The 27,267-nt window shown below is 50.5% G+C and overlaps 1 protein-coding gene across 3 annotated transcripts; it reads right to left on the reverse strand.

The window, feature by feature from the left end:
• Window positions 1-978: 978 nt before the first annotated feature.
• DCTD (dCMP deaminase) lies at window positions 979-25,449 on the reverse strand. 3 transcript variants are annotated; one of them, XM_087814070.1, is made up of 6 exons: window positions 25,371-25,449; window positions 23,634-23,748; window positions 23,131-23,266; window positions 4,903-5,015; window positions 3,487-3,583; window positions 979-2,219 (listed from the first exon to the last, which is right to left on the reverse strand). In XM_087814070.1, exons 2-6 carry the CDS (start codon window positions 23,739-23,741, stop codon window positions 2,056-2,058), a joined length of 618 nt encoding a protein of 205 aa, XP_087670196.1. In that variant the 5' UTR covers window positions 23,742-23,748; window positions 25,371-25,449; the 3' UTR covers window positions 979-2,055. The 3 variants fall into 3 exon arrangements, with proteins under 3 accessions (XP_087670196.1, XP_087670197.1, XP_016075973.2); XM_087814071.1 differs by having other exon boundaries at window positions 4,899-5,015; XM_016220487.2 differs by lacking the exon at window positions 25,371-25,449 and adding an exon at window positions 24,639-24,662.
• Between the last annotated feature and the right edge of the window lie 1,818 nt (window positions 25,450-27,267).

The following is a 27,267-nucleotide window of genomic DNA, read 5'->3' on the forward strand; positions in this document are numbered from 1 at the left end:
TCCTCCGAGGGGTGGAGTGGGATTGAAAGTTCCAACCCTCTAATCACATGGTTGGTTCTCCTGCCAACCAGCCCCTATCCTTAGATGGGATCCCAAAGATACCTCATTAACCCAACAAGATACACCTACATTGCTCTGATCATTTAGGATAATCCAAGGGTTTTAGCTCGTTGCCAGAAACGGCAACAAAGGCCACATATGTATTTATTACAAATCACATTACCGCAGGCTTCATCTAACAACTCTATTATCTAACCATGTCCACCTACCCTAACTCTGAAGCAGAAACCACCCCACTGGAGAACCCTCCTGGGGCATGGCAGGCTCTCAGTAACTATTCGGAGTCACAGGCTCTGATGATGAAATGGTTTCGACCTCTCCAACAGTTCTGAAAGGAAAACAGAGCTACCTCTAGGTCTTTGTAGAATTCTCAGGCACCCTCATTTAGCCTAAATGTGACCATGTTTTCCTCTAAATATGATCCTGGGTCCCCAAAGTCCTGGGCCCAGGGTTACCTTGTCTGCCTCCGCAGGTGTGACCTGTAACTCTCCTTACCACGTCACCACGGTTTCCTGACAGCGGGTGGGCCTGCGGAGCCCTGACCCTCGAGGTCTGGTCTTCCCAGAACTTCAGGCCGGTCTCCTGGCTGATGGCTTCCTGAAGCTACCATTTTCAGGAGGGCCGTAAATGGAGACTGAAGTATCGGAGAAGGGAGGCGGCCTGGGACCCACTGAATGGCCCTGATGACCTACTGGGTGGCCCCACCTGAGACGAGGGGCAGGTGCACAGGAGGGGGAAGTGTGAGAACCTCTCTTAGCATCTTCCAGCTGATCCATGAGCCCACCAGCCCCGGGGGAGGCACGCTCCTCAGTGTCTCAGACTATTCTCTGAGCATTAAAACATGCAATGTGCTTCTCAGACAACGCAGAAACGACAGAAACGGAGACTCGAGCATCTAATTACAAGGTAAAATGAACATACTTCGCTGGGGTAGGTTTTAATAAGATTTTAATAACATCAGTGAGGAGTCAAATTACAAAATGCCCGGGAATCTGGAGTACAAACCCTCAGAGACAAAATAAAAACTCATAAAAATACAAGAGCGCTTTCAAATAGTACAAATCTTTAGGATAAAGAAACCACTTTCTCAGCAAAGGTACTGAGCATGTTTAGTAAAAATTAAGTGGGATTAAAGGCAGGTGGACAGCCACACGTGTGCGTGTGATGTCCCCCCTCCACCCGAGTCAGTGACAGGAAGGTGCAATTTGGGTCCATGCAGAAACGCACGGTGCCAGGAGCAGAAATGAGGTCCCATCACCAGATCCGGTATAAGCTGCTCTGGAGGGGCCTGAATTTCCTCACATCTCACCTACAGCACAGGAATCAATTTACTCGGGAAGACCTGCGATGGCCCCGCCCACCCACAATCCCCGCCCCACAGCTCCGGGAACAATTTTGTAACGTGTGACCCACAAACCAAAAACGAGACATAAAAACAAAGGGGTCCCCACCCTCAGAGGGACAGTATGCCACTACCCTGTGGGGGGCAGGACAGCAAAAGCAGAGGAAGTGTCCAGAGCTCAGCTTCGCCCACCCACTCAGGACGCAGGTGCCGCCCTCTCCAGGTTTCCTGGGTGGGTGGGTGGCTGTTTCCGACTCTCTGAAGCAAACACTCTCGTGCCACTGCCATGTGGGCCCTCCTTTTTCTCCAAGGGCACTACACGTTCTGCCTCATTTGGGCCAGATGTTCACATCAGCGTCAGCTCATCCTGCTAGCAACACGGCGATTATTTATTTGTCCTTTCAGCACATGCAGCCGCCTGCAGCAGCTGTGACGCGCAATGACAGCAACTGACACTCTTCTGCAGAGCCACCAGCACCCTAGCAAACCGGCACATGGCACCCCACCCCAGCCCCTCCAGAAGGGCCGTCCACAGGCTCCTTTATCTTAAACCCTAAATCAATAGCTTAATCGGATGCAGATTCTACGTGGCAGGAGAGAGAGTCGGGGCGAACGGAGGCTTTCTGTTCCTCAGATGTCTACGTATTGAAAAGTTAGGTGTAACTTTGAGATGAAAGGCACTTGCGGCTCCTTAGAAGAGGGTAAATCCCAATCTTCGGCGGTTTAATGAGATGTAGCTCACTGAAGCTTCTGACCGGGACTGCTGTCAATGGAATCAAAGTCAATGACAATCTTGCTACACTTGGGTGTGAATTTCCTAAATGGAAGAGATGAAATATATAATGATATTATCCAGTGAGTAGTCAAAGCAATTCGTTTACTTGGGTTTGACCTACATTTTCTGTGGGGAGGAAACGTTTTCCGGGGACTCACTTTATCCTATAGGAGCCACTTACAGGGCACTGTGCAGAGAGAAACACGGCCCACAAAAGACTAAGACCAAACAGATGCTGGGCTGCTTGGCTCACAGGTCCCTCCGCTAGCAGAGTGCATGAATTATTGAGGGGAGGGGCCTGCAAAGGATCTCTAACAAGTTAGCTGCACGTGACATCTGATCACTACTCTTCCCACCAGATTACCTTATTTTCTAGGAAATTTCTATAGCCAAGGTGAAATCACTCTAAAGCAAAAAGGAGTCAATTTTTCTTTTGCCTCTTGTACATGGCAAAAAAGCAACTAGGTTTAGTGAGGACTAATTTTTAAAATCATGTTTTAAAAAATGCAGAAGTAAAATATACCCACCATACATATGTATTTTTTACACATTAATGTGCCTTCTATAGCAGTTAAAAAGAAAGTATATGGGGACTAAACATATTCATTTAAAAACCAGTAAAGGTTGGATTTATAGTCTCAAAAGGCACAACAGACTCATGGCCTATAACCTATATCCCTAATGATGAAGGCAAGGGGACAGGTATGTTACCAATTATAAGACCCCACTACTGCCCACAAATACTCTAAAGAAACTGCTTTGAAAGCTTTCACAGTCTCTAAAGAAGTTTCTACTACAAATCAAAGGTGTTTGAACTTACTTGCAAGTCAAACATACCTCCCGATCTTTGCCTAGCAAACGAAATCATAAAAACCTAAATGACTTCACATTTCAGTTTAAAATGTTGCTGTCAAAAGAATCCCTGGTGTCTCAAACCTGGTAGGTAACTTTCATCCTAAATTTTCTACATCAGAGTTGTCACACTTGCAAAATTTACAAAGGTTTAATGTTCATATTATAAAACTTGTGAGTTTTTAAGTTTCTTGCTAATAGAGTAACTAGCCCAAGCCTTGGAAAGCTACTACTATTAAAGAGCGATCATTAGACAGATTGTCTTCAAATACTTCTGTCAGTGCTCGGAAAAATCTACCCCTAAAATACCCCTTAGATGCTTAGTCCAATGCATTAAGAAAGACGCCTCCAAGAGCGGAGGGAAGTCGGGCATCCCGGCAGGAATGAACAGCAGCCAGCTCACAGCTGTTCCTCCATCAGGCTGCCACTCCCCTTGGCCCTGGCTCTGCCGACTTACCTGAAGGTAACCCCGGCCATATAAAACATGAGCTTCGCAGCGGTGGTCTCCTCGCTGTCATGGTATTTATCGGACATGAATATAACTTCTTTGATACCTTAAAAGGCAACAAGTCAAGAAGCCCCATTAGTCCAGGTGCAGACACCGGCGGGGGGGGCAGTGGCGGCAGAGCCGGGGTGTCTGCGGCGCGTCCCCTTTTCTGAGCGCACTTTCAGAGCGCCCAGTGGCTGCAACCTGGAGCCGCTGCTCCAGTACAGCAGTGGTCAGATTATGTTTAATCTGCCCTCCAGGCTTTATGGATTTTTTTTTTAACAAAGGCAAAGTGAAAACATGTCAAGCAGTCAGGCGTTGATCCGATTAACAAATTTTCTTTCCTGTGGGCAATCAAATATTCTTTCTTCACGAGGCAACTACTGTTTAACTCAAGAGGCTAATGGGGGGGACTGGGAAGTGCTGGCAAAATCAGAGAGAAATGCCAGGGAGCTTCCCAGGACGGCTCTGCGGGCCGACTCAAGCCAGCACCGCACAGCGCAGAGCGGACCTGTGTGTTTTCCCATCTCACCAGGCAGCGCTGACTTGAGGCCAGGACTCTGGAGGGCACTCTACACACCCCCAGCCTCTGAAGGGCAGCAGGAGGCTGGCCTCGCAGGCACACGCTACTCTGCCCACGCCTGCTGCCTCCTCTGAGCTTAAGTCCCAAAGGACCTCACAGCACGGTGGGGGAACCCACTGCTCCGTGGGAGACCCTGGTTCTGACACCAGTAGACTGCCTCCACTCAGAGATCCAGGGCTCGCGACAAACAGCCCCCCTAAACCACACATCTGGCCCACATGGCAAGTCTTTAAATCGCACACTGGGAGTTTTATGGAGATAAAGTGTAGCTGAGTTTTAAACGTGACAATCTGAAAAAGGTGAAATATTCAGAACACAGTGGTGCAGACTTAGGGTAAGAAAAACTTAAAGCGGTGCCAGTGGAGTCTTACGACATTTATATGCAAAGATGTTTAGGTCCTCAAATACCTACCATACCTTAGACACAAATTAAAATTTCATATACAGACTCCCAGTTGACCTTGTTGCTGACAGAAACTCATTTCTCACCCTCCCCCCTAATCTATGCACAATATGTCAGAGGACAGAAAACTGACAGTAATTATATGCAAAGCCTGTGTTGTTTTTCTGCAGCTTGCAGTTTAAGACGTTGCAAACTAAATTAGAAACATGCTAAGAATCACAGAGGATGCAATTAGTCGTAGGATACCTGGCACCATTCAAACACGAAAAACGGGAAGCATCTTGCGAAGTCGATAGTGCAATTAATTCAGATCTAAACAATAGCAATTTCAGATCAAACGCTCCTGCAAGGAGCGGGCCGCGATGCAAATGTGACAAATGGGACGCCCGCTCCCACCTGCCTGAATGATGAGCTTGGCGCACTCATTACACGGAAACAAGGCCACGTAGATGGCACAGCCCTTCAGGTCGGCCGAGTTCTTGTTCATGATGGCGTTCATCTCGGCGTGGCACACTGCGGGTGGGAACAAGAGGGAAAAGGCACGCTTAGATCCGGCTCACCAAGAACTTCCTGATAGCATTGAAGCATTCCATTCCGCCCTCTGAAATTACACAGAATAGGGGCAATTTTTAAAAAAACTAATTAGAAACCCAAAGTGCTGAGAATACCAAATGAGAGCCATGCGGTCCGACAGGTAGGCCATTAGCAGCACCACGGTTTGCGCAGCAACCCCGGGTCTGTAAGCACCGAGAGCAGCCAGGAGGGGCCAAGGTCAAGTACCTTCACCCGCCCTCGGTGCAGCCACAGCTCACGGCTCCACGGGACCCTGGGGGACGGAACAGCCCACATAAAATGGCTCGTTTGTGCGTTGATGGGCACACGTAGAGATGTTCGCTGTGGCCATTAAGAGGGCAGGGAGCAATTTTAAGAGCAAGAGAACCAAGAAGTGAAGCTGAGTACTTCTGTCCCGAGGGATGTGCTTCACCTCACGGTTCTCGGCTCACATGCACACAAGACAGACGCCAGTGGGCACCCTGTAGTTTGTCTCTTATAAGAAAAACATTCACCCACTAATGGCAATGAAATGTCAAGTTCTTACTATGCTGGCTCATTCCACCCAAAATCCCTACGCAGGGATCTAAGGTCATTCCCAGACTTGGCTGAATTCAAAGATGAAAGGAGGGCCCTCCTCTCCTCCCCGCACCTGGTAGAGCCTGCCCACCTTCCAGGCCATGTGGCCGGGGGGTCCCCACCACCTAACCCACAGGCCTCTCCTTTTGAGGAAAGTTATGCTCATAGCTCCGACTTAGTTTGGAATCTCCCACCTGCCTTGTGAGGTTGCTGTATGACATCCTAATTGCTCTTTCATTTTTCTGGGTGCATTATCTAAAACCGTATCAGAGCTCCGTGTGGCTGTGATTCACAAATTGTCTACACGCTGGAATCCTCAGACAGCTTCCAAAACACTGACATATGTGTCCCACACCTGGAGCCTGACACTGTCTGGGGTGTGGCCTGGGCTTTGAAATCTCGAAGTGGTTCCCCCACATCATTCCAACGTGCAGGTACGTGTAGGGAAACACACTGCCTTACAAAACCCTCTGGCATCCCCAAGGTGACTTAACACATGCTATGCACACAAGTACTAAGATCAATGTTTGTTGAACAAATTAATGACTGTCTGGCCATGGTCCAAATCATACAAATCTCTTAGAATTATACATATGGGGCCTCCGAGGGCCTCCCTCACCCTCCCCCGCCCACCACCCACCCTCCTATATGTGACACCTTCCTCCAGCAGTGCTGAGGCCTAATCTTTTGGCTCCCACACAGTTCGGCCGTGATGTCCTCACTCGGTCAAGGAGCCTTTATTGAGTACCTGCTCAGGCTCAGACAGCACCTAGAGCCTGGCCCACCCTCCTTCCCAGGCCTCCCGGTCTCGGGTGGGATGGCCACTGTCTGTGAGTTTGGCAGCTGCTCTGGGGTACTGCAGGCAGAAAGCTGACCCAGGCCCTCCCAGGAAATGCTGGGAGTGCTCATTTTCGTCTATGAAGACCATAATTTAGGAGGTCTCAGTCGTGCGTGGAAATGAACAGTACCTGGCATTGTAAGAAAATCTAAAGAAAAGAAAAAAAGCTGCACTTAGATCACAGCCCATCAGAGAACAATCCCCGTGGGCCAGGGGGACCTGCGCCAGCTCCCTGGGCCGCTCTGGTCCACAAACCCCGAGGGGGGGAGTGAGAACAGGAAGGAGAGAAGGGCTCCACGCTCCATGGCCACGAGGGCGCTGGCCTCGCAGTCCCCTTACACCCACTATCCTCCCTGGTGACCACGACGTTCCCAAGCTGGGATTAGCGCTACTCTGTGTTAAAAACAATCAGATGTAATTATTTCTTCTATTTCCTCCTCGAGGGCAGGGACCAGTCTTCTAGGTTAGTTGTAACTCCCCTGGAGTCTAAGGTGATGCCGTGAACATAATGAGCGTTGAATATTTATTGAATGAATAAAAGAGGAAATGCAGATTCCAGTTGATGGCAACGCTGGGAAACACAGAAAGTCCTCTTACACTCAAATATCAAAATATGCTTTCCTGTCCAATACGTACTTTTTGACCGTGTTGGTATTAATATTCAGAACCACAGAGTTTCTGAATCTGTTAGAAAACCTAGCACACTGTCCTCTTTTAAATCTCTAAAAATCACCACATGGACAGCAACTGTCTTCCTCTAATTCATCCGAGGCATCTGGGGGCAAAATGTAACAAGATATGCCCGGATTCATTAAGAAAATTTCCATATGAAACGGCTTCTCTTGGGCAGAGTCCAACATCCCTGGATAAAGGGTGGTTTATAGAAATGACACCCAGGATCATAAACAGAATTCCTTTCTCTTACCTACAAAATGGCAAGATGAAAAATATAAAGGTTCTAGTTAAAAAACATGAGGTCTGCTGGCGATATGAATAGCTGAGTGTCAGGCACACGTGGGACTCTAAGAGGAACAGTTCACAATCCACAAGCCACAAAGTCAAAGCAGACAATGAAAGAAACAAAACTCGAGTGCTCCAAGCACACCTGATTTCTCTGGATCACCTGTACCTTTAACTTTAGACATGACAAACACCCACTCCCGCCTTCCCCGGAGCCCCCATGGCCCACCAAACCCTGTCTGATTAACACCAGCTCCCGGGCCTGCAGGGGTTTCTCCCCTGAACCCCCAACCCAGTGCAGCACCTGATGCCTCAGCCTGGCCTGGCCCACCTCGTAACTCCCCACTGCTGTCTGTCCAGATCCTGAGGCCCAGCACTGGCCTCTCAGGTCCACGATCCCACAGCCTCTGTGGCTCTGACCCTCAGGTTCCCCTTCAAACCCGCCCTGCTTTTCCTGTCAGGACTGACCCATTGGGAGGCATTACCTGGGCAGGCCCCAGTCCGCTCTCATAGAGGACACTGGACAGAACGCCTTGAGGACTGTCCATTCGATATGTTATTACAGGTCACTCAGAGTGGGGTTTGGGGACTCATTTACCTGGACTGGCCATCTAAACTGATCAGGTTACAGGTAACTGCCAAGCCGGCTTCAGGCCACAAAGAGCACTCGGCAGTGAGCACACCTGGCCTGTGACAGGCTTGCTTGGAGCCCTGCCGGCCTGGCCCAGGCCAAGGTCTCCCGCCACCCTTACACTGTCCACATGCAACAGGAGGCAGCCCCAGAGTCCAAGGTCCAAGTCTGCCACTCAAAGCGGGGTGACCCTCGACAAGGGGCATAAGTGCTCTTTCGGTTTGCAGGAATAACACCAGCTCTCAGAAAGTACATTTTCACTAACTAAATAAAAGCATTTTAAAAGATACAAAGTAATCCAATTTTTAGCCTTTTCCTAATGTGCCCAGTTTCCTTCCGCTTTCTTCTGAAAAGCTGATCTTCTCCAAGTCAGGCTTCCAACCACAGAAAATGAGTCTCCCCCATGGCCAAGGGCAAGTCTCTTGACTTTGAAATGCATATAAAACCTCTAGTTGTCTGTAAAACAATACTTTGCAAACTGCAGGTCATGACATCAGTTTAGTGAGATATAAACAGCATTATTTTCTTTTTAACGAAAAGAGAAGGGCTGAGATTAGAATGCACCCACATGGCAAGGTGTAGGTACTGCTCCTAAACACTATTCTCTCTCTCTCTGTGTGTGTGTGTGTGTGTGTGTGTGTGTGTGTGTGTGTTTTTCAGGAAAACTATGTTTGCTGAGTTGCCATGTTAAAGTTTCAGAAACACTACTCTATGGAAACCCACTGACCTCTGTAATGTTTATAACCAACCACTTTTTTAAAATGGCCCTAATTTGTAGCATCTGCCCATTTCTGTGATGTAAATACTGCCCCATGGCAATTTCAAGCCCCCAACATGGCACAGGATTCTGAAGAGATAGGCATGTCTGCTGTTGTGAGCTGGTTCTGGCACACCACTGAATGGTCTTACCTTGACCTACACCCAGTCTCTTCTGGCTGCAATCTCACTCTTCTGCTCTCCTGGCCCTTGATTAGTTATAGTTACTACTCTCCACCCCAAACCTCTCAGGAGGACCAGAGCCTTTGGGGTCTCCTACTTTCAATGAGTCCTTTTCTTTCTCTAGCATTTCTGGGCATGTCCCAAGGTCCAGTCCTGCTCTACAACTCATCCATTCCTACATTCTCAGATAGCAGATCTAGTTGTAAAATCCTGAAAATCTGCATTTCTAACCCCAATGTCCCATCTTTTCCTCAGGCCATTTTGTTGGGTGGCCTGAGTCTTCTCTGTAACTCTTCTCACTATGATATGCACTCCACAGATATCCGACAGGAAGAAGTTAAGGAATAAACCTATCTCCTTCTGGTGCTAGCATTCTGATTGTGCTGCCTTGGAACAGGTGCAGCAAGAGCTACAAGTATGAGTGCAAAAGCCAACCAAGGAGAATGCCTCTCACCGTGAACTTGGGATGAGCATATACTCGCAGAAGGAACAAAGACCCAGCACTCCAAAGACGGGGGTCTAGGAAGTAACTCATAAGACAGCTAAATTGTAAAAAAATAAAAAAAAAAAAAGCAAAAGAAAGGACAAATTTTCCAACTGTTTACCTAGGATTACTCATCGATGGCTAAGCAATAAGCAAAAGAACCCTCCAAACACTACAAGTATATTCGATAAGCACCGAGAGAGACACAAAACCCTTCAATTATTCTCAACATTGTTTAAAGGGAAGGGAATCAAATGCTGAAAAATATCAGATTAACACTTATAAAGCTCTCCCCTGCCAGAAGGAGGGCCTCCATTTCAGGTAATTATAAGACAATTCATACACTTTGGTCTTTTTTTTCCCCTCTTCTATTACTAACTGTCAGAATTCAGAACCGCATTAACCTTGGACCATGGAGAAGAGATTGTATAATTAGAAAACTGTATTTTTCAAATTCTCTCTTACCAGCGCTAGATTAATCCTTACTGTCTCAAGTAGGCGGCTCTCTACAAGTTTGACAAATTAACAGGATATATCCCATCCTTGGTTGGATTTAGATTTAAGAGATTCAACATTTTATAAATTTGCCTTTCATCTCATTTGATAAAAGACTAATACAATATCTATTTTAGACAGCAGTATTTTTAAGGTTACTTTAATAGTGTTTTTTTTTAAAAAAAAAACACAACAAAAACCAAAAGCACCTGAATAATGCTAAATAAATGCTAATTGCTGCAAATAATTGAGCAGAAATAGTGACTCTGTCCTCAACTGATTTCTAGGTGTTAACTGGGGTGATCCTGGGGCCTGAGAAAATTTGGAGTCAGGAAAACTAAGCTTTTATTCCAGGTCAAGAAACTCTCCAGACTGTTTAAAAATCCTAATTTTCAGTGGTATAGAACTTGAAGAAAATGACTTCCTCAGGCCTCAAGGGTATTCTGCCGAGGCTGAGCTGCAGAGTGGGGAGCCTGGAGTGGCAGCTTCGTTGGGGTCAGGTTAGAGGGCCAGGCAAGGGGCACCTGTTGCCACTTAGCCCAGACCTGCACCACCTCTGCCAACGCGCTCCGGGCTGCGCTGTACAAGCTCAGGACGTCTCCGGGGAAATGCGCCCCTGCCCCTGACCGTAAAGGTCCTCGGGCTGGGCAGCCGCCCACGCTCACAGCACAGACAGTTGGGCTCGCTGACAAGACAGAGGTCAGGACTCAGGAGCCCAGAAGCGTCTGCTCACGGCCTTCTGGAATGAAAAGGTGGGATGCTTCACCCTGCAATTAATAACTGACATGAAGTGGGTACCCAAGGTCAAGGTTGACCTGTGCGTTTTTAAAAATAACTCCATGTTAATTTTTATAAGATATTCCATTTCTGCTCTGATGGCAAAGCTTTTGTCATTACTTCTTGAAATAAGGGCCTGTGTTTCCACTTCTGGGGTCTTGTAGGCATCAGAGTTGCTAAAAGTGGGCACATCTCCCTCAGGCACGGGCACCCCCTCCCCTGCCCTCAATGCCTCACAGGCGCCTGATGGATACACATGGGGGGTGCACCCGCTCCTCTCAGATCCATTTAGGAAACTTTCACTGCTTCTGGAGCTAAAACGGAATTTCAAGGACTTATTTCTTAATTATTGAGAGATGTCCTGACAGGGCCTCATATATCACTTCCAGCATCCGAAGCACCTATCCTTCAAGTCAGTAATTAACAACAGAGCAGCCTCGAAACTTAAGCCCCTCCACCTACCACCACCTCTAGCAGCTCCCCAAAAGGTTATAAAAGGTTCGTTGCTATGGCTCCCCCAAAGCCCAAAGCAAACCTTTCTAGAATTTGGACCCAAACAACATCACTTCTCTACCTATCTCCCTTCTATGAACTGTCCATACCTGTAAAGAAGCAATGGGACTCGTTATCAGGGCTTTCAAAGGATGTGGCATGCAGGTGGGGTGGGGAGTGAGAGAAGTGACCTAGAAACCAACAGCTACAGCTCTCCTCTGGGCAACCCCAGGCAGCCCCATCCGGCTCTTCTCAGCCTCTGCTCTACCCCCGCCTCCTTTCCTGACAACTTCTTGGCTTGCACCAAAGCCTACTCCACTCGCCCAGCTTCTCAGACAGAGCTCTGCCCACCCTGGCCAGAGGGGCACCCTTTGTACTGGGCTGCAGCCAGGAGAGGAGAGGGTTTAGAACTGAAGACGGTTCTCATACGTGTGCAGTGATAAGACCTGGCTGTGACATCAATGGACCCCGGCACAGCACTCACAGGGTCTGGGTTGCAGGGGCAGGTAGCTGACAACCGTCCATGCGCAGAAACAACCAGAGCACAGAGCAAAAGCTACCGCAGAGGGCCCTCAGGAGAGGGGAAGTGCTGGTGCTGGGAAACCCAGGAAACAAGAGGTTAAATGCACTCTTTGCAGGTGGACAGGGAACTGAATCTGCAGGTAATACTGTTTCTGTAGAAAAATATATTTGGATTATAAATGGCTTTTCAGGACAAAGGGGGTCTAAGCCTCTGCCTACACAAAGGTTCCAGTCCCAGCCTCACTCAACTACAAACAGGAATAGCCCCCCCCTTACTGTCTTCTGGGGTCACAATGAAGAGCAGGAGGAAAGTGGGAGGAAAACGCTTCGTGAAGGAGAAAGATGCTGCGATGGAGCCGCTGTTACCAACAGTAGGCTGGTTTTCTAAGAAAGCACAGTCTCAACCCCAGCGGCTCCTCTCCGTGAAGGGCTGGGGAGCTGGAGTCAGGAACAGGTCTTCCTGAGCACAGGCGACCGGGGACAGCACTCTGTCCCACCTGAGCACACCCTGACCACTCCACACCGTGCTTAGAATCAGACACCACGGGCCCTGGCCCCACCCGTGCAGTCAGCGGCCTTCCCGTTCAGAGGATAAGCTGAGCCCACTACCCGGCATCGAGGGGCAGGCCACCCAGTGGAGAGACGTTTACTTCACGGCGCGAGTCAGCCTGTGAAACTAACCTCAGGTCCCAAGGACAAGGGGAGGAAGCCAACCTGCGCCTGGGAAACGTCCAGTCAGGACTGTTCCATGTGTGCCCAGCGGAGGAGGTCTCTGTTAGAAGAAAATGATGGAGAAAGGAATTCTGGCCAGATCCGGGGTCTGAAAAAGGGGATGAACTGCATCCTGAAAAGGCAGCTGAATCTTCCAGGCTCCTCCAGTGAAGCCCCGACTCAGGGCATCCGCCTGCCGAAGGCCCGGGCCCCGCCGAGCACATCAGGTCACTGTCCAGTCTCTATTCCCGGAGTGCTGGGCCTGCTGGGGCTCGCCCAGTTCTCGGAGCCGTCTCACGCCTCCACCTTTCCCTGCGTTTCTTCCCCATGTGGCCCCTTGGCCCCCACCTGCTCTTCTGCGACCTTCCATGCTGTGAAGCCTCAGCCTCCTGGCCTGTGGAAGGCAGAGAACAAGACCTGCCTCCAAGAACGGTCACAGAGACCAGCATCTGTGAAGAGCAGAGTGCAGAAGAGGGATCCCACAAATCCTGGTGCCCCCCAACCTCTCCTACCTGCTGCCCACCTGAAGCCAGGCAGCCCCAGGCCGCTGGGCGCCACAGACGGGAGAAGACATTCCTTTTTCTCTCTCCTGCTCTGGCCCCACCCCCTGCCCCCTTGCTCACTGCCTCTTGCTAAGGCTGCTGGCAGCAACTCAGGGCACCCAGGGGAGCCACTTAGCCCCAATGGTAGTGCTTAGGGCTAAAGAGATTTCTGACTGTGGTGTTTCCATTATTGATAATAAAGCCCCCAGAACTCTAATTACACTGCTCCCCTATGTGCTGAGGGCACACAATCAGGTCAGAAGGCGGAGGACCTGGAAATACTGCATTTCCTCATCGGGTGGGCTGAGCCCAACTCCCTTCCACTGTTCCTGTGAAACAGCTCTGCTGCCTACAATGTACTAAAGGAACACTGATAGGAATGGAACACCAACCAGGGCTGGATGGCTTTATAATGCAAATCATAGGAGAAAGATTCAAGGCTTCCCTTCCAGGTTAATTAATAGAGTTTGAAGGGCGAACTGGAACTGAGCAGAGAGCACTGGAGTAGGAGTCAGGACCTGTGCTCTAATTAATTCCAGCTCCACAAGGCACACCCCAGGCAACTCCCTGATCCCCTTGCAGCAGGGAGAAAATGGGGTTTACCTGCCCTAACCTGGTATTGTCAGCTCCCGACACATCCCCACCTGCGACTCCAGACCTGTGTGTCAGCTGTCCTCGCCCCCACTTAGCATCCCTGTTACTAATCAATGTGCCATCCCCGCTCACATCCTCCATGACCTGGCCTCTGTCCCCCTTGTTGTTCATCAGTCTCTCTCTCTCTCCTGGACTATGCCCCTCAGCGTCTGCTGCAAAAACAAACCACCAAACCCCGATTCTCCCCTCATACAGACAACATAAACCTTTCTTTGACCCCACCTCCCATTCTAGCCACCACCCCACTGTTCTTGCTCTTGTCACACACATCTCAAACCACATCTATATACACTGTCCCCACTTCTTTCTATTCTTCCTCCCCCTGGCTCCCAACCCTGCCATTCCATCGGAGCTGCTCTTTGAAACGTCAGCAATGACCCCCATGTCATCAAACCCATGGACATGTCTCGGTCTCCACAGACCTCTCAGCAGCCTGTGACACAGCCGGCCACTCCGTCCTTCCAACAGCTCTGCCCTGTGCTCCACGGTGTCCCACTCCTTCCCTGCAGGCCCCTCCTCCTTCACCCAACCTCTCCACGGTGCAGTTCTCAGGGACTGGGCCTGGGACCAGCCTTTGCATACCCTCCCCAAATCACCTGACCTGTCTCCAGGGCACTGTCACCCAAATGCCAAACATGCAGATGCTGACATCTGTAACCTACGCTTCTCCCCGCACTCCTACAGCCAACCCACGCTTCCTGGGAGCTCTCACCGCCATCCCAAACTCCAGGGACCCAAATCTTCCTTGAGCTTTCCCCCAAACCTAGGTGCTCAGGCTGGAACTGTTTGGGGCAGTCCATCTCCTTCCCCCACCCCTTATCACCCAGCCCTCTCGATGTTGTCTCCAAAATACACGGGGTACTCATGCCTCCTCCCCATCTCCAGCACGCCCGCCCCTCCAAGGCCTCCCCACCAGGTCTGCAGCCACCACCCCACTGCTGTTTCCGCTCCTGCCCCCAACAATCCATTTCCCACACACAACCAACATCAGCTTTAAAATCCAAACCCCTTACCCTAGAGGCCCTCAACCTCCCCTTACTCTCCAGCTTCACCCACTAAGCTTGAGCCGGGTTCTTTCCTTCCATACAATGCTCCCAGCACCTTCCTGCTGAGGCCTTTTCACCAAGTACTCTCTCTTCAAGGGATGCCCTGCCTCTGTCTTTCCCATCACCAAACAGTGCCCACCCCACCTCACCTGATGGGACCCATCTAATCCATCAGATCTGTTTACAAGTCACCTCCTCGGAAGGGAATAGTCAGTAGTATCTGTGTTTCCTTTGCGTCTACCTCCTCCGCTCCCAGCCTGCTCGCTCCCAGGAAACCGGGACATTGGACGTTTTGTTCCCCCTGCAGAGTGCCTGGCACAGAACACACAGTAGGTACTCTGGGAGCATCTGCTGGGGGAATGGATGGCGACAGGTGAGCGTACTCTAGAGGATATGATGCATCAAAAATTAGTCATTTTCCAAAAGGAAGCAAGGTGACTCGAGAACTCTGTCACCAACAGACACTCATGCCGGTAAAAGAAGAGATGACTCATTAGTATTTATTTCAATTCCTAAAAAGTTATAACTCACTCGCCGAGGGGAAAAAACGACAATGAGGAATTCTGCTTCCCTTTTCCACCTAAACTCAAAATTAATGGCATTTTGAACAAAGTCTTTTAATTGCAGAATTTAAAAATTCATGCTCAGTTATCACATTCAATATTTTAAATTTACTGTGGCATCTATCATTTGAAAGAAGCACGGAGATAAAATTCACACCTCCACTAATTGGCGAGTGCCTACCTCCCGAGAGCTGAGCTCTTAGAAGAGAGAGCTCCTCACGCTCCAACACCCTGCATATGCCAATATTCCCCACATATCACCAGACTCATTTATTTCCACTTACTCCCATTCTCCCTTGAGTCCTGATGCCAGACAAGTCTGTTTCTTTGGTCTTTTAAAAATATGTTTTGCCTAGCAGGGCGTGGCTCAGCAGTTGAGCATTTACCTAGGATCCAGGAGATTGAGGTTCGATTCCCGGTCAAGGCTCATGCCCGGGGTTGTGGGCTCGATCCCCAGTGGGGGCCTGCAGGAGACAGCCAATCAATGACTCATCATTGATGATTCTATCACTCTCTCTCCCTTTCCCTTCCTCTCTCTGAAATCAATAAAGATATATTAAAAAAAAAAACAAACAAAAAAAAACATAAAAATATGTTTTTACTGATTTTTGAGAGAAGGGAGAGGTACAGAGATAGAAACATTGATGAGAGAGACATCATCTCCTGCACATCCCTTATTGGGGATCGAGCCCGCAACCCGGGCATGTGCCCTGACCGAGAATCAAACTGGAGACCTCTTGGGTCAAGGGTGTATGATCAACCACTGAGCCACACCGGCTGAGCAAGTGTTTCAAAAAACACTGGTTTACAAAAATATTTCAAAACTCCTTTCTATTTGGCTTTAGAGTAACCTCTTGTCTCCAAAGAGTTCTAAGTGTGCCTCTTCAGTGGTACATTCTCTTGTGCTTAGAAACGGGTCTTCTTCCTCCCTGCTGTCCTCCAACCTTCTTCACCCAGGGTCTTACAATCTCCGTGCTTGTGGGGTAGCTTACAGTCCTCAGTGCTCCTCCTACTGGTGTGTACGTCTGTCTGGTTTATATTCATCTTAGAACTGGAGCAGGGGTTTTTTTTCAAAATACGCTTTTATTGATTTCAAGGAGAGGAAGGGAAAAAGACAGAAACATCAATGATGAGAGAAAGTCATCAATCGGCTGCCTCTTGCACACCCCCCACTGGGGATCGAGCCCACAACCTGGGCATGTGCCCTGCCTGGCCAGGAATCGAACCTCATCATAGGTCGATGCTCAACCACTGCTGGGCCTGGAGCAGGTATGAACCTCTAAGGAGGGAGGGAATGAAGCCCATGGTCTATTCATTCATAGACCTGCACAGACGAAGGTGCTCTGTGCCACTGCCACCCACAGCTTTCCAGGCTCTGAACCTTCACCCAAGACGCTTTTAGAACTGCCCCCAGGCAGAGCAGCAGCACCCTAGCCTAAGGCAACCAACCTACATTGTTTAATTTTTCCTTGGAATTCTAGAACTGGAGGAGCCCTCAGTGATCATTTCTTTCATAAAGACACTGAGAAAACAAATGTCAATTCATGAATCTAACAACCCCACGATCACTGGGTATAAACACGCCACACCCACACCTGGACCCGGGGTCCAGAGGCCAGTCCAGGATTCCTCCCCTAGAATCCAGTCATTGTTGTTTTAAGCACTGTAAGGATTTTCTTAGTTGATACGCATGTTAAAGACATGCAGACTCCCATCCACATAAAAAACCAAAATCCTAAGAGGTAAAGTCAAAATCAATATAAATATCTGAGAAAATCTCTAGGAACCAGGTTTTAGAGCCTATTTCAGGGAGCAAACAATATTACATATTCTACTTTAATACCAGTATTAACAAAGCTTACGAAAGATTCTTGAAAAAAAATCAAAGTAAAATAATACTATTCAGTCAGGCCAGTTTCAGAGATCAGTCGAAATCAGCGTAACAGCCAGAGATTTACGAATAGAATGAAGACCACGAGGCTCACCGCTGCCAGGGGCCCCTGGTGCCACACTGTGCGGCGACCCAGAGTGTCTCAGAGGAGACGTGCCAGACTTAAGAACTTAAGAGAAGCTACGTTTATCATTAGCAACGGCCTTCTGGCCCGGCCGGGCGTGGCTCAGCGGTTGAGCGTCGACCTAGGATCCGGGCGATCGGGGTTCGATTCCCGGTCAGGGCACATGCCCGGCTGTGGGCTCGATCAATGACTCTCTCATCATTGATGTTTCTGTCTCTCTCCCTCCCTCTCCTTTCCTTCCTCTGAAATCAATAAAGATATATTTAAAAAAAAAAAAAACAGCCTGCATTCAGATAATTGCTATACTCATATAGTACTACACCCTGAAGTAGGTAGAACGTGGTCCTGAAATTCTATCGAGCTGATTAATTTCTCAGCAAACCTTTGCTTTTGAGAGAGACAAGGTCACTTCAGCCACATCTGATCATCAGCGTGGGAATCACTAGCCTTGAATTATTTTCAGTTTTGTTACAAACTTCCACGAGGTAAACTGACTCTTCACCAAACAAGACGACTGTCTGTCTTTCAGGGGTAGGTTGAATCCCCCAGACGAGCATCTCAGCTTTTCCGGCCCCTGCTCTTCAGAACAGGGAGTTGTTACTATCCGTCCCTTGTAGACATTCGGAGTAAAATCTCTAGCTCTTCAAAAATAACTCACCCTGAATCTACAGGTTAAAATACATAGATAAAAATCAAATAAATGAACAAAAAGTCATTATTTATTCTTTTCTAAAGACTGTTTCTAAATAATTATGCCTGGAAGTGAAATATGCTTATGTCAAACTGGTTGATGGCGGGGGGAGAGCCTCATATATAAGCCGTCATGTTTCCGTTTATCTAAAATATCACACAGTGAAGCCCGAGACTGTTCCTTGATTCATAAAAATCATCTACTTTCTTTCTTTCCTGTAAACTTGCTCAAAGGTTTTCCACTGACTATTTCAGTTATTTTGTACAAAATCCCTAAACAGACAAACTGTCAGGCCACGGCCACTAGCTGGCCAGGCAGGGGAGGGACGATGGGAGGCTGTTCATGAAATCAGAATCTTGCGGGAAAAGCAGCAGCTAGTCATCAAATCCGCAGGTCTGCCTAACCAAACCAGCGAGCACGCAGCTCCAGCTGGTTGAAGGAACACATCTGACCTTAATGACTAAGAAGCTCTTACAAGTTGTGAGGAAGTCGCAGCTTATGAGGGATCAACCTCCTAACTTCTTGATAAATTAGTTTCCCAAGACTAACCTTTCAGATGCCAAAGTACACATCACACGTATGGCAGTCAGGAAAATGCCAGTGTTCAAGGGGGTACGGTAAATGGCTAAGTAATCAAAAAATGGCAGCTGTGCATGCTTAACAATATGCTAAATCCCAGAGAAAAAGACTAAATTTAAATATACAACTTAAAGGAGCACCGCCACACACTGGCAGAACTGAAGGCTGCCACACAGAATTCTGACCTTGATTAATCCCAAAACTTCCTTTCCTAGCACGACGGCCCTTTTAGACTATTCCGGCAGAAATATGACCTGACACTGGAAAGAGCCCCGTGTCTCCACTTCTGCCCAAAGCACCTAGAGCATGGCTACCACCCACTCATGGGGCATCAAGACTCCAGTCCCTCCCACGATGAAGTGTGACACCACAGGCAAAGCAACCCTGTCTTCTAGAAGGTCTGGGTGGAAGAAAAGGCCAGGCGGAGGCACGTTTACCCACATTCCCCCCACCGAAAGGTGTGAAAACCCACACAAGGCTTATGAGCGCAGTGAGCACTGATACAAATGTGAACTTATGCCCGGCCGGTATGGCTCAGTTGGTTGGGCATGGACCCATGCATGAAGGTCACGAAGGTCACAGGTTTGATTCCCAGTCAGGGCACATGCCCAGGTTGTGGCTTGATCCCAGTGGGGGGGGGGGAGTGCAGGAGGCAGCCAATCAATGTTTCTCTCTCATTGATGTTTCTATCTCTGTCCCCCTCTCCCTTCCTCTCTCTAAAAAAATCAATAAAAACATTTTTTTTTTTTTTTTATGAGAACTTTAACAAAGGCTCTTGAGGATGAAAGAAGTTGATGCTACTCCAACTCCCTGGTCTGTAAACTGTGTCATGAACATTGGTTACAAAAACCCAGGGAAAGCGTGGTATCTGAATTAACCAGGAATATTTTACCTCCATTTCATAAAATTGGTATTTTGATTAAATGTGCTTCACGCTAATGAATTTCAGAAAGAGAAAGGAACTGACAATGTCAAATGAATACTTCATCCCCCCCTCGTAAAAGTAAAAATCTTCCAAAGTTTTTTTTTATAGTAAATTAGGTAAATCTGCTGCTTCCCAGTTTGTCATTCCTGTGAAAGGTGTCACTGTAACAGCACTGACACGCTGTCGTTTGGATTTTTCAGGAAGAGTATGAGATAAAAAGCAGTTTCTCGGGCAGGGGGAATTTCCATTATCCGTATGAATAGTACACATTACGATCAAGTCCTTTCATGACGCTTTGATCCTACGGCTGGAAGAACAGAAACACCCTTTACAAAGGGCCCTCCAGAGACACAGCCGGGAGAGGCTCATCTCCTACTATGTCACAAGTATTCAGTCTCCCTCCTCTCCGCAAAGTGTCAATCAGGACAAACGGCTTCCCCACGTACAGAATTAATAAGGAAAATTAAGTTGTGTGTGCAATTGGCAAACTCAAACTTGCCAAGTCCCATCCGGAGCCTCCGCCCCTTCGGAGAAATGCTAGAGCCAGCCTCGCGCAAATGGCTTCCCGCCCAGAGCTGGGCGCGGCCACCTCCGCCAGCACTTGACCTCTGGTAGTCACTCCATCCAAGCCTACGTTTGCTCCAGTGCGCAGCGGGAAGGGAAGAGGTGGTGCGCCGGGCTGGGATCCAGGCAGCGTTTCAGAAAAGCCCCAAGGGGGGGTGCAGCAAAGAGCACTGAGCTTGAAAGCAGGAGGTCACCTCGCGTGCGTGGCATTACAGAAGTTACTTCACGTTTGGGGACCATGAAAGAAATGGATAGACTAGGGCCCTGCGGGCACAGAGCCCTGAGGCACCACGGAGGCTCTACAAGGCTCCCAGGGCCACAGGTTGTGTGAACATCAAGTCTGGTACACAACACACTTTCCCAAACACACACCCAGGCTGTTCAATCAAGTCCAGATCGATATGAAGCCTTACTGTCATCAAGTAGCTTTTTGTCTTCATAGATTTTTCTTACTCAAAAGACAGTTAAGTTAAACCAGTCTTAGTTAGGTAGGGGGCCTGGACGTTTTTTGAGAGGGTCCCCATATATTCAAGGGAATTAGGAGTCATTGGTCTAGAGCTCAGGATAATCTCTAATCTCTAAAGCGCCTTTACAGGGATTTACGCATAATCTCCCACCCCTGATGGGGCAGCCCGGCCACAGTGATGTCAGTGAGGAGAGAAAGCGTGGAGCCTCCCCAGTTCCAGACACCAGCGCTTCTTTTAAGACACCAACAAAACAGAAGTAAAAAGAATTTGCATTTTAGTCAATTATCACCAAACATTTCTATTCCACCCAAGGCTATCAAAACATTTTTTACTCTGCAGGCCGAGATCCCTGGAAAAGACAGGACCGAGTGTCCAGTTTCTAGCCAGTCATCATTATTTAGACAGAAAGCCCATCTCTGTGTGTTTCATGAGGGCAGTAACACTAAATGCCTTTTAAAAACCATTTAATACCTTCCACGACTTTTATGGTACATCAAATTACAAGCGTACTCTCGTGAAGGAAATTGTCTACATTCTAACACAGCTGCATGTAAAATGAATAATTGATAAGAGAGGGCAAAGAGCTTTGAAAACCAAGAGGTATCCTACAGAGAGTAAAAAATAATGCAGACAGCCAGGGCCCAGAAACGCAGCATCTATTCAATAAAAACAATCAGCAGAGCTGGACCAATGCCTGTGTGGGTTTTTATTTTTATTACTTCTGGAAAGGAGCTCTGAAAGGCACTCTCTCCAAACAAAATCAGCCACTCGAGAGGTTCCACAACACTGGAAAGTCGCGGATTGCAAAGGTGCTACCAGCCTCTGGTTCTGGGTCGTGGCCACGCATATGCCCAGGGCTCACAGTGATTGAGGACAGCACAGGTCCCCCTGGGCGAGCAGTTCAGTGACCAACGGGGACCCCTCTATGCGGGTCCAACCACTGACATCTTTTGCAACCAGCCTCAGAGCCACAGACGTTCCCCCTAAGAATTCCTCCGTGTGGGGCTCAGCACAGGGACCGACGTTTCCGTCTGGACTCTGTGAAGGAACAACTGTGGCAGCTGTTCGGTTCAGCGGGGGTCCTGGACACATGGACCCGTTCACTCTGCAATTTTATACAGGACACTGGACTGTGCTGTGAAACATTGCCTTTGCACGCACCCACAAACAACTAATCCCTTCCCTTCTTTCTTATCGTTGAAAGCTTACAATCAAATCAAGACGGCAGAAGTTTTCTAAACTACGTCAGCACCCTTTTCCGCTCACCCCCCCCAACAGCTGGAAAGCGGAGGCTGCGCAGACAGCGTCACTCTCTCCCCAGTGGGGTCCCCCTCTTCCTGCTCCCGCGAGGACTCATCTGACTATGAGACGCCCTGATCACTAAACTAGGTTTTAGTCCCTGAAAACCCTGAGAGCTTTGTGGTTCTCCCACCCGAGTTCCTCAATTCCTTCTCCACCCCTGGGCATCTTTTTTTTCTTTCTGAAACACAGCAGTTGCCCGAAGCAGTTTACAAAGAAACGTAGGGGGTTTATTTAACATGACTGAGGTCCAAGAACATTAGTAAAAATAAGTCAGTTAGCTAACTGTGGACTGGGGATTCTTCAGGAGAGAACCCAGAGGAAGGCCTGCTAGGGAAGTCCGCAGAGCGAAAGGCTTCCGTGCTGCCGGGACTGCGCCTCCCAAAGGTGGGCGCTTTCCCTGCAGGACGGCCTTCGTCTACTCCCACAGTGCCGGCCTGTTCACTTCCAGACATAACACAGGTCCTAACGTTATAAAAATCAACAACCAGCACACGCAGCCCAATTTGCCCCTTTCATGCATTAGTTACAAAATCTCTAGGGGATTAAAGGAAACGTGAAGCTGTGGCTTGTGCCTCCCAGATACTCTCTGAAGTGATCCTCCCTGGGGGCTCAGAAAGGCAACCAATGATAAGAAGCACCCTTCCCTAATTTAAAAACGGGAAACAGACGGCCAGGCCAAAGGTGTCCGGTCGCACCCATCCGGCTTGTGGCCTGACCCACTCTGGGACTGCTGAGCCCCCCGGAACAGGAGGCGGCTCCAGCATCATCCATCTCCTGAGGCCCAGCTCACAGTGTTTCCTGCTTCCCAGAGATGAGCTCGAGCTGCATGCATTTCCCGGGTAGGCAGAGGGGCTGGATGGGCCCTGCTGCTCATGAGAGCTAGGCCTCAGCCAGTCCTTGGTTAGCTGGCTCTGCTCCCAACGAGCGAAGAAACAACCTGCAGAGCCGTCACGCATGGTCCTCAGCGAGGGGCGGTGGCCTTGCACAGAAGACTGCCACCAATGCCCTAGCGGTGCACAGCCTGGCAGGTCACCAGCGAAACACACCAGGCCCACGGCAGGCAGCAGAGCCCTGGAACTTGGGGCCGGGCTGTGTGACCACCACCACGCTTCCATTCATTGGCTCTCTTTGGAACTTAAGAGATGGGACAGAAAATTGGGGTCGTTCAATAGGATCTTGTTTTCTTTCCAGCTGTTGATGACTGAAAAGGTGAAGGACACTTCTTTCTGACCAACTATAATATTTAAGTACTCCCCAGGGCTATGCCACTAAGCAGAACGGGGCACAAAGCGCGCCCTACCGTAAGGGTATTTGGTGTCCAGCTTCCTCTCCGCTGTCCTCCTCCAAGGCAAGAGGTCATCGCTGCACCCATTCGGCATTCCGTTGTACCCAATCCCCACGATCTTGTTCTCTGCATTCACGATGCAGGCTCCGACCTACAGGGAAACACGCTCAAAGGCTTGGTGACTTCGCGTGGCTGGTCTGCCACCGGAGAGGTGGTCAATGAAACCAGAGGCCTGCAGAGCTCCAAAAGGACATGCAGTGTCCAAGGGTGCTAAGAGCTCTGTCTCCTTGCTTAGTCTCTGTGGCAGTTCCCATAAGCCAAAGAAAGAGCACCCCTGGCCCCAGAGGGGGTGCTAGAGGCACCTGACACCCTCTCTCGCACAGGAAGAAGCGAGTAGGAATGCAGAACAAAGAACAGCAGCTTTCCTCCGCCTTTGTCAGCGGCCTTTTGTAAGTGGCTCGTTTGCGGGTATCTCTGTGTCAGTGAGGGTCCCACTGATCTCCGTAAAACTCACTTACCTGGGAATTTGGATCTTTGCTTCTCTGTGCCGACAGGAAGGCCACGGCCATGAAATACTCGGGCCATTCCAAATAGTCCTCACGCTTCTTGCAGGGAACTTCGCTCATGCTGGGTCTAGAAAGAAAACACAACAGAACAGCAGTGAGGAAAAGCACTCGGTTAAATCTGCTTTCCAGTTCCACCCAACTGTGCATCGCCAGACGCAGACAGCTTCAGGTCCATGTACCAATCAGAGGTCACAGAACAGGGACCCCAGACAGTCTCTGGTCTTAAAGAAAAAAATTAAGAAGCTGAGTTACTATTTCAGAAGTTTGAATCTGGCACACAGAGCTCCGCATTCCCAAATGTTACATCTATTCCCTGCTTTGTCTTAGGATTTTTTAAGACGTTAATACAAATGCCTGCCCTACAAATTGCTCTTGTCCCTCACCACTCTCTCTTATAAAACGGAGCGAGTACGGGGTGGGGGGTGGGGGGGAGCACTTATTGATCATCTAATACTTTTCAGACAAGGTTAAAGGTTATACAACACTTCACTCAAGCCTCCTTCCTAACTAAGGTAGAGAGCACCACCCCACCTTAGAGACTTCAAGAATTTAGGTAACTCGCCCTAAATCACACACGATTGTTACCCAGGCCAGTCGAATTTCATTTGTTGCTGTCCCAACTCCGACCTTAACTAGATAATCTGTCCATTCCCTTTGCCCTTAGTTTCCCCAGATGGCACAGTTAGCAACTCTGAGCCCTGAATCAAGTGAGGAGAAACTATGACAAGTGCCGGGTGCTGTCACCAAGGCGAGGCTGGCACAAGCTGTCTCTGCAGCAGGGAGGAGCCCCGAACCCCCAGGACGCCCAGGCAGCCGGGGAGAGGGTTCTCTCAGGGCAGGGAAGGAGCTAACACAGGAACCAGGCCGGCACCCTGAGACGTCTCCTGAAAGCCTAGACATCTGGGCTAAAGGAAGGGGCGCATTTCCCCAGAGCCCAGGACTGGGAACCAGGATCACCCGAGGATCGTGCTGCCCGACTCGGAGAAGCCTGTGGACCCTCTTAAGACGAAGCGCGGCCGGGCGGGACTGGCTTACCACCCGGCCAAAGGGGTGGCACCACCACTGCTGCAGGGGCCAGGGAAGCGCAATAACCGCACCCGGGAGGAGGCGAGCGGGAGGAGGCGGGCAAGGCGCTCGTCCTCCCCGGGCCCTTTCCCCGGGTCGGCTTTGCCGCTCGCGGGCGCCCCACGCCCGGCTGCAGAAACAGAGGAGGGGCCATTCCTGGTCACCGCCCCGGCGGGACGCAAGCTCCTCCCACCCCCTCCATTCCCATCCCGGGACGAAGCCACGCGTCCCCGCCGCACCCGCGGGCGCGAGCAGCGCCCGTCACTTTCAGAGCCCCGCACGCCCCCTCTCGGCGCCCCGCGCGGGAAAGCCTCGCGGGGGGGGGGACACCCCATCCCGGCGCCCCGCGCGGGAAAGCCTCGCGGGCGGGGGGGGGCGCACGCCCCATCTCGTCGCCCCGCGCGATTAAGTCTCGCGCGGGGGGGGGTGGGGAGGCGGGGGAGCGCGCCGCCCGCCGCGGAGTTTGCAGAGCAGACTGAACCCCGAACGCGGGCAGCCTCGGGCCCCCGCCCCCAGCCCAGCCGCGAGCCGGGCGCCCCGCACCCCGCGCTCCCCCTGCGCCACGTTGCGCGCGGGGCCCCATCCCCGCCCGGCTGGCAGGGTCCCTGCGCCCCACCGGCCAACCTGCAGGCCGGGCCGTCCACGCCGCGCCGCGCCGCGCCGGGGAGAGGAAGTCGCGGGAGGAGGCGGGGCCCGCGGGGCGGAAGGGGGCAGCCGCCGGGCCCCGCGCTCCGGGGAGGCGCGCGCTGGGCACGGGCGCGGCGGGCGCGCGCTCGGGGCAGGGGCCGGGCGGGCGCGCGGCGGGGTCCCCTCCGCCTCCGGCTGCAGACGCGCCGTGAGCTCGCTCGGCCCGCCGCCCGGCCCGCGGCCTCTACACTTGTCCCCGACTTTGCCCCGCTGGCGGCGGGGCCCCTGGGCTGGCGCGCGCGGCCGACCCGCCGCCCTGAGTCCCGGGACCCCGCCGCCCCCCGGGTCTGCGGGTTGGGTCGTTTGCGTTGTCTATGGCGAGGCTGTTTCCCACCTGAATCTCCCTTCGCCTACTGAAAGCTCTCGCTGTCATCACGTATCATCTGTGAGTAAAAGGCGACCGGCAGGCGGCCAGTGCGATGAAGCAGGGGCAGGGAGAGAGGGGCGCTGGTTTGGGGCCCGGGCGGGCCTGCGGCGCCCTCCTGGGGAGCCCCCACCCCGAGCAGCGCCTCGGTGCGCCTGGGGCGCTCTGCCTCCGGGCGCGGATGCCTCGAAGCGACATTTGCATCCGTGCTCTGCTCGGCCGGTTTACTGTTTCTACTCAAATTCTGTGGAGGAGCCTGAGACGCGGTCGAGCCCGCACCCCTGCGCAGCCCCGGCACTGTCCGCGCGCCCCGCAGGGTGCTGCCCTGGTGACGTTGGCGGCCGTCACCTTGTGCTGCTTCCTTACAGCTGTTGGGAGGAGAAGAACGTGGCCCTGGTCAAAGGGAAAGGCCTTCCGCAGGTATTTCTGAAGTCATACGCCCCAAGGAGCTACCCTGATGTTCTGGAGCCTGGTTCCAGTCGGACTTCTAGCTCTGAGTCTGGGGGGGACACCGGTTCCAGCCCAGGGACCCACAAAGGAGCCGCCTCTGGTTTTGCACCGGGGGCTGGAGGAGACTGCCAGGGCGCCCTAAATAATAGCTGCTCTGATCATCGCGGGTTCTGGTCGGCCCATCGCAGATCCCAGCCGCTCATCCAAACAAAAGCTTGTTAACTGTATTAATTTAGCCGAACGGAGGAAGAGTGATGGGAATAAACAGTTGGTCCTATCTAATTTCTCACTACAGCAGACATTTCATTCATCTCCGCGGTCCAGCCCGTAGATTCAATAATTAAATTATGTGCTGCCTTGGGTGGATGCCGGGAAAGCGAAGGGGGAAAAATACTTCATCGTTAACTGTAGATTTTTTTTTTTTCCCCCTTGATAAGACTCGGGCTTGAAAGAGCTACATAGATTAAGATGATGATTTTTAACGTCAAGTTAACTTTACTTGGCTGTCTTGTTGTCACTGAAATTCATTACATGCCGAGCTCCTGTTTCGCCTCCCCCCTCCCAGATCCGCCGCTTGGTCTCTGTCACAGTCATCTATAGTGTCTGAGTCCTCAAAGGTCCATTTCTCTTCTTACCAACCTCCAGCCTATACATCACCAATCGCTGCTGGTCCTCCAGCCACAACATCATTAAGCTTCCTTCCTCCCTCTGCTCTGTAGGGACTGTCATACATAATTTAGTCACTTCTCATCATTCTCCATTTTGGTCACTCACACACTCCCCTGTGCAATCAGTTCAGGGTCCTGCTTACTGCAAACACATTACCCCCAATGTCCCTGCATCTCGCTGAAAGTCTCCCGTCTTGTAAGATGACATCATTCTTAATACAGGAAACCCTCCTGATTCATAGTTTCACCACTTGAGGTTTCCATTATTCTGCACCAAACCCAGGCAGCCAAGGAGGGAAAAAAAAAAATGTGTTTCTTGGTTCATCTTGCTCATTAACACCTTGTAACTCAA

This window comes from Miniopterus natalensis, chromosome 2, assembly GCF_054644295.1.
Source record: "Miniopterus natalensis isolate mMinNat1 chromosome 2, mMinNat1.hap1, whole genome shotgun sequence".
NCBI lineage: Eukaryota > Metazoa > Chordata > Mammalia > Chiroptera > Miniopteridae > Miniopterus > Miniopterus natalensis.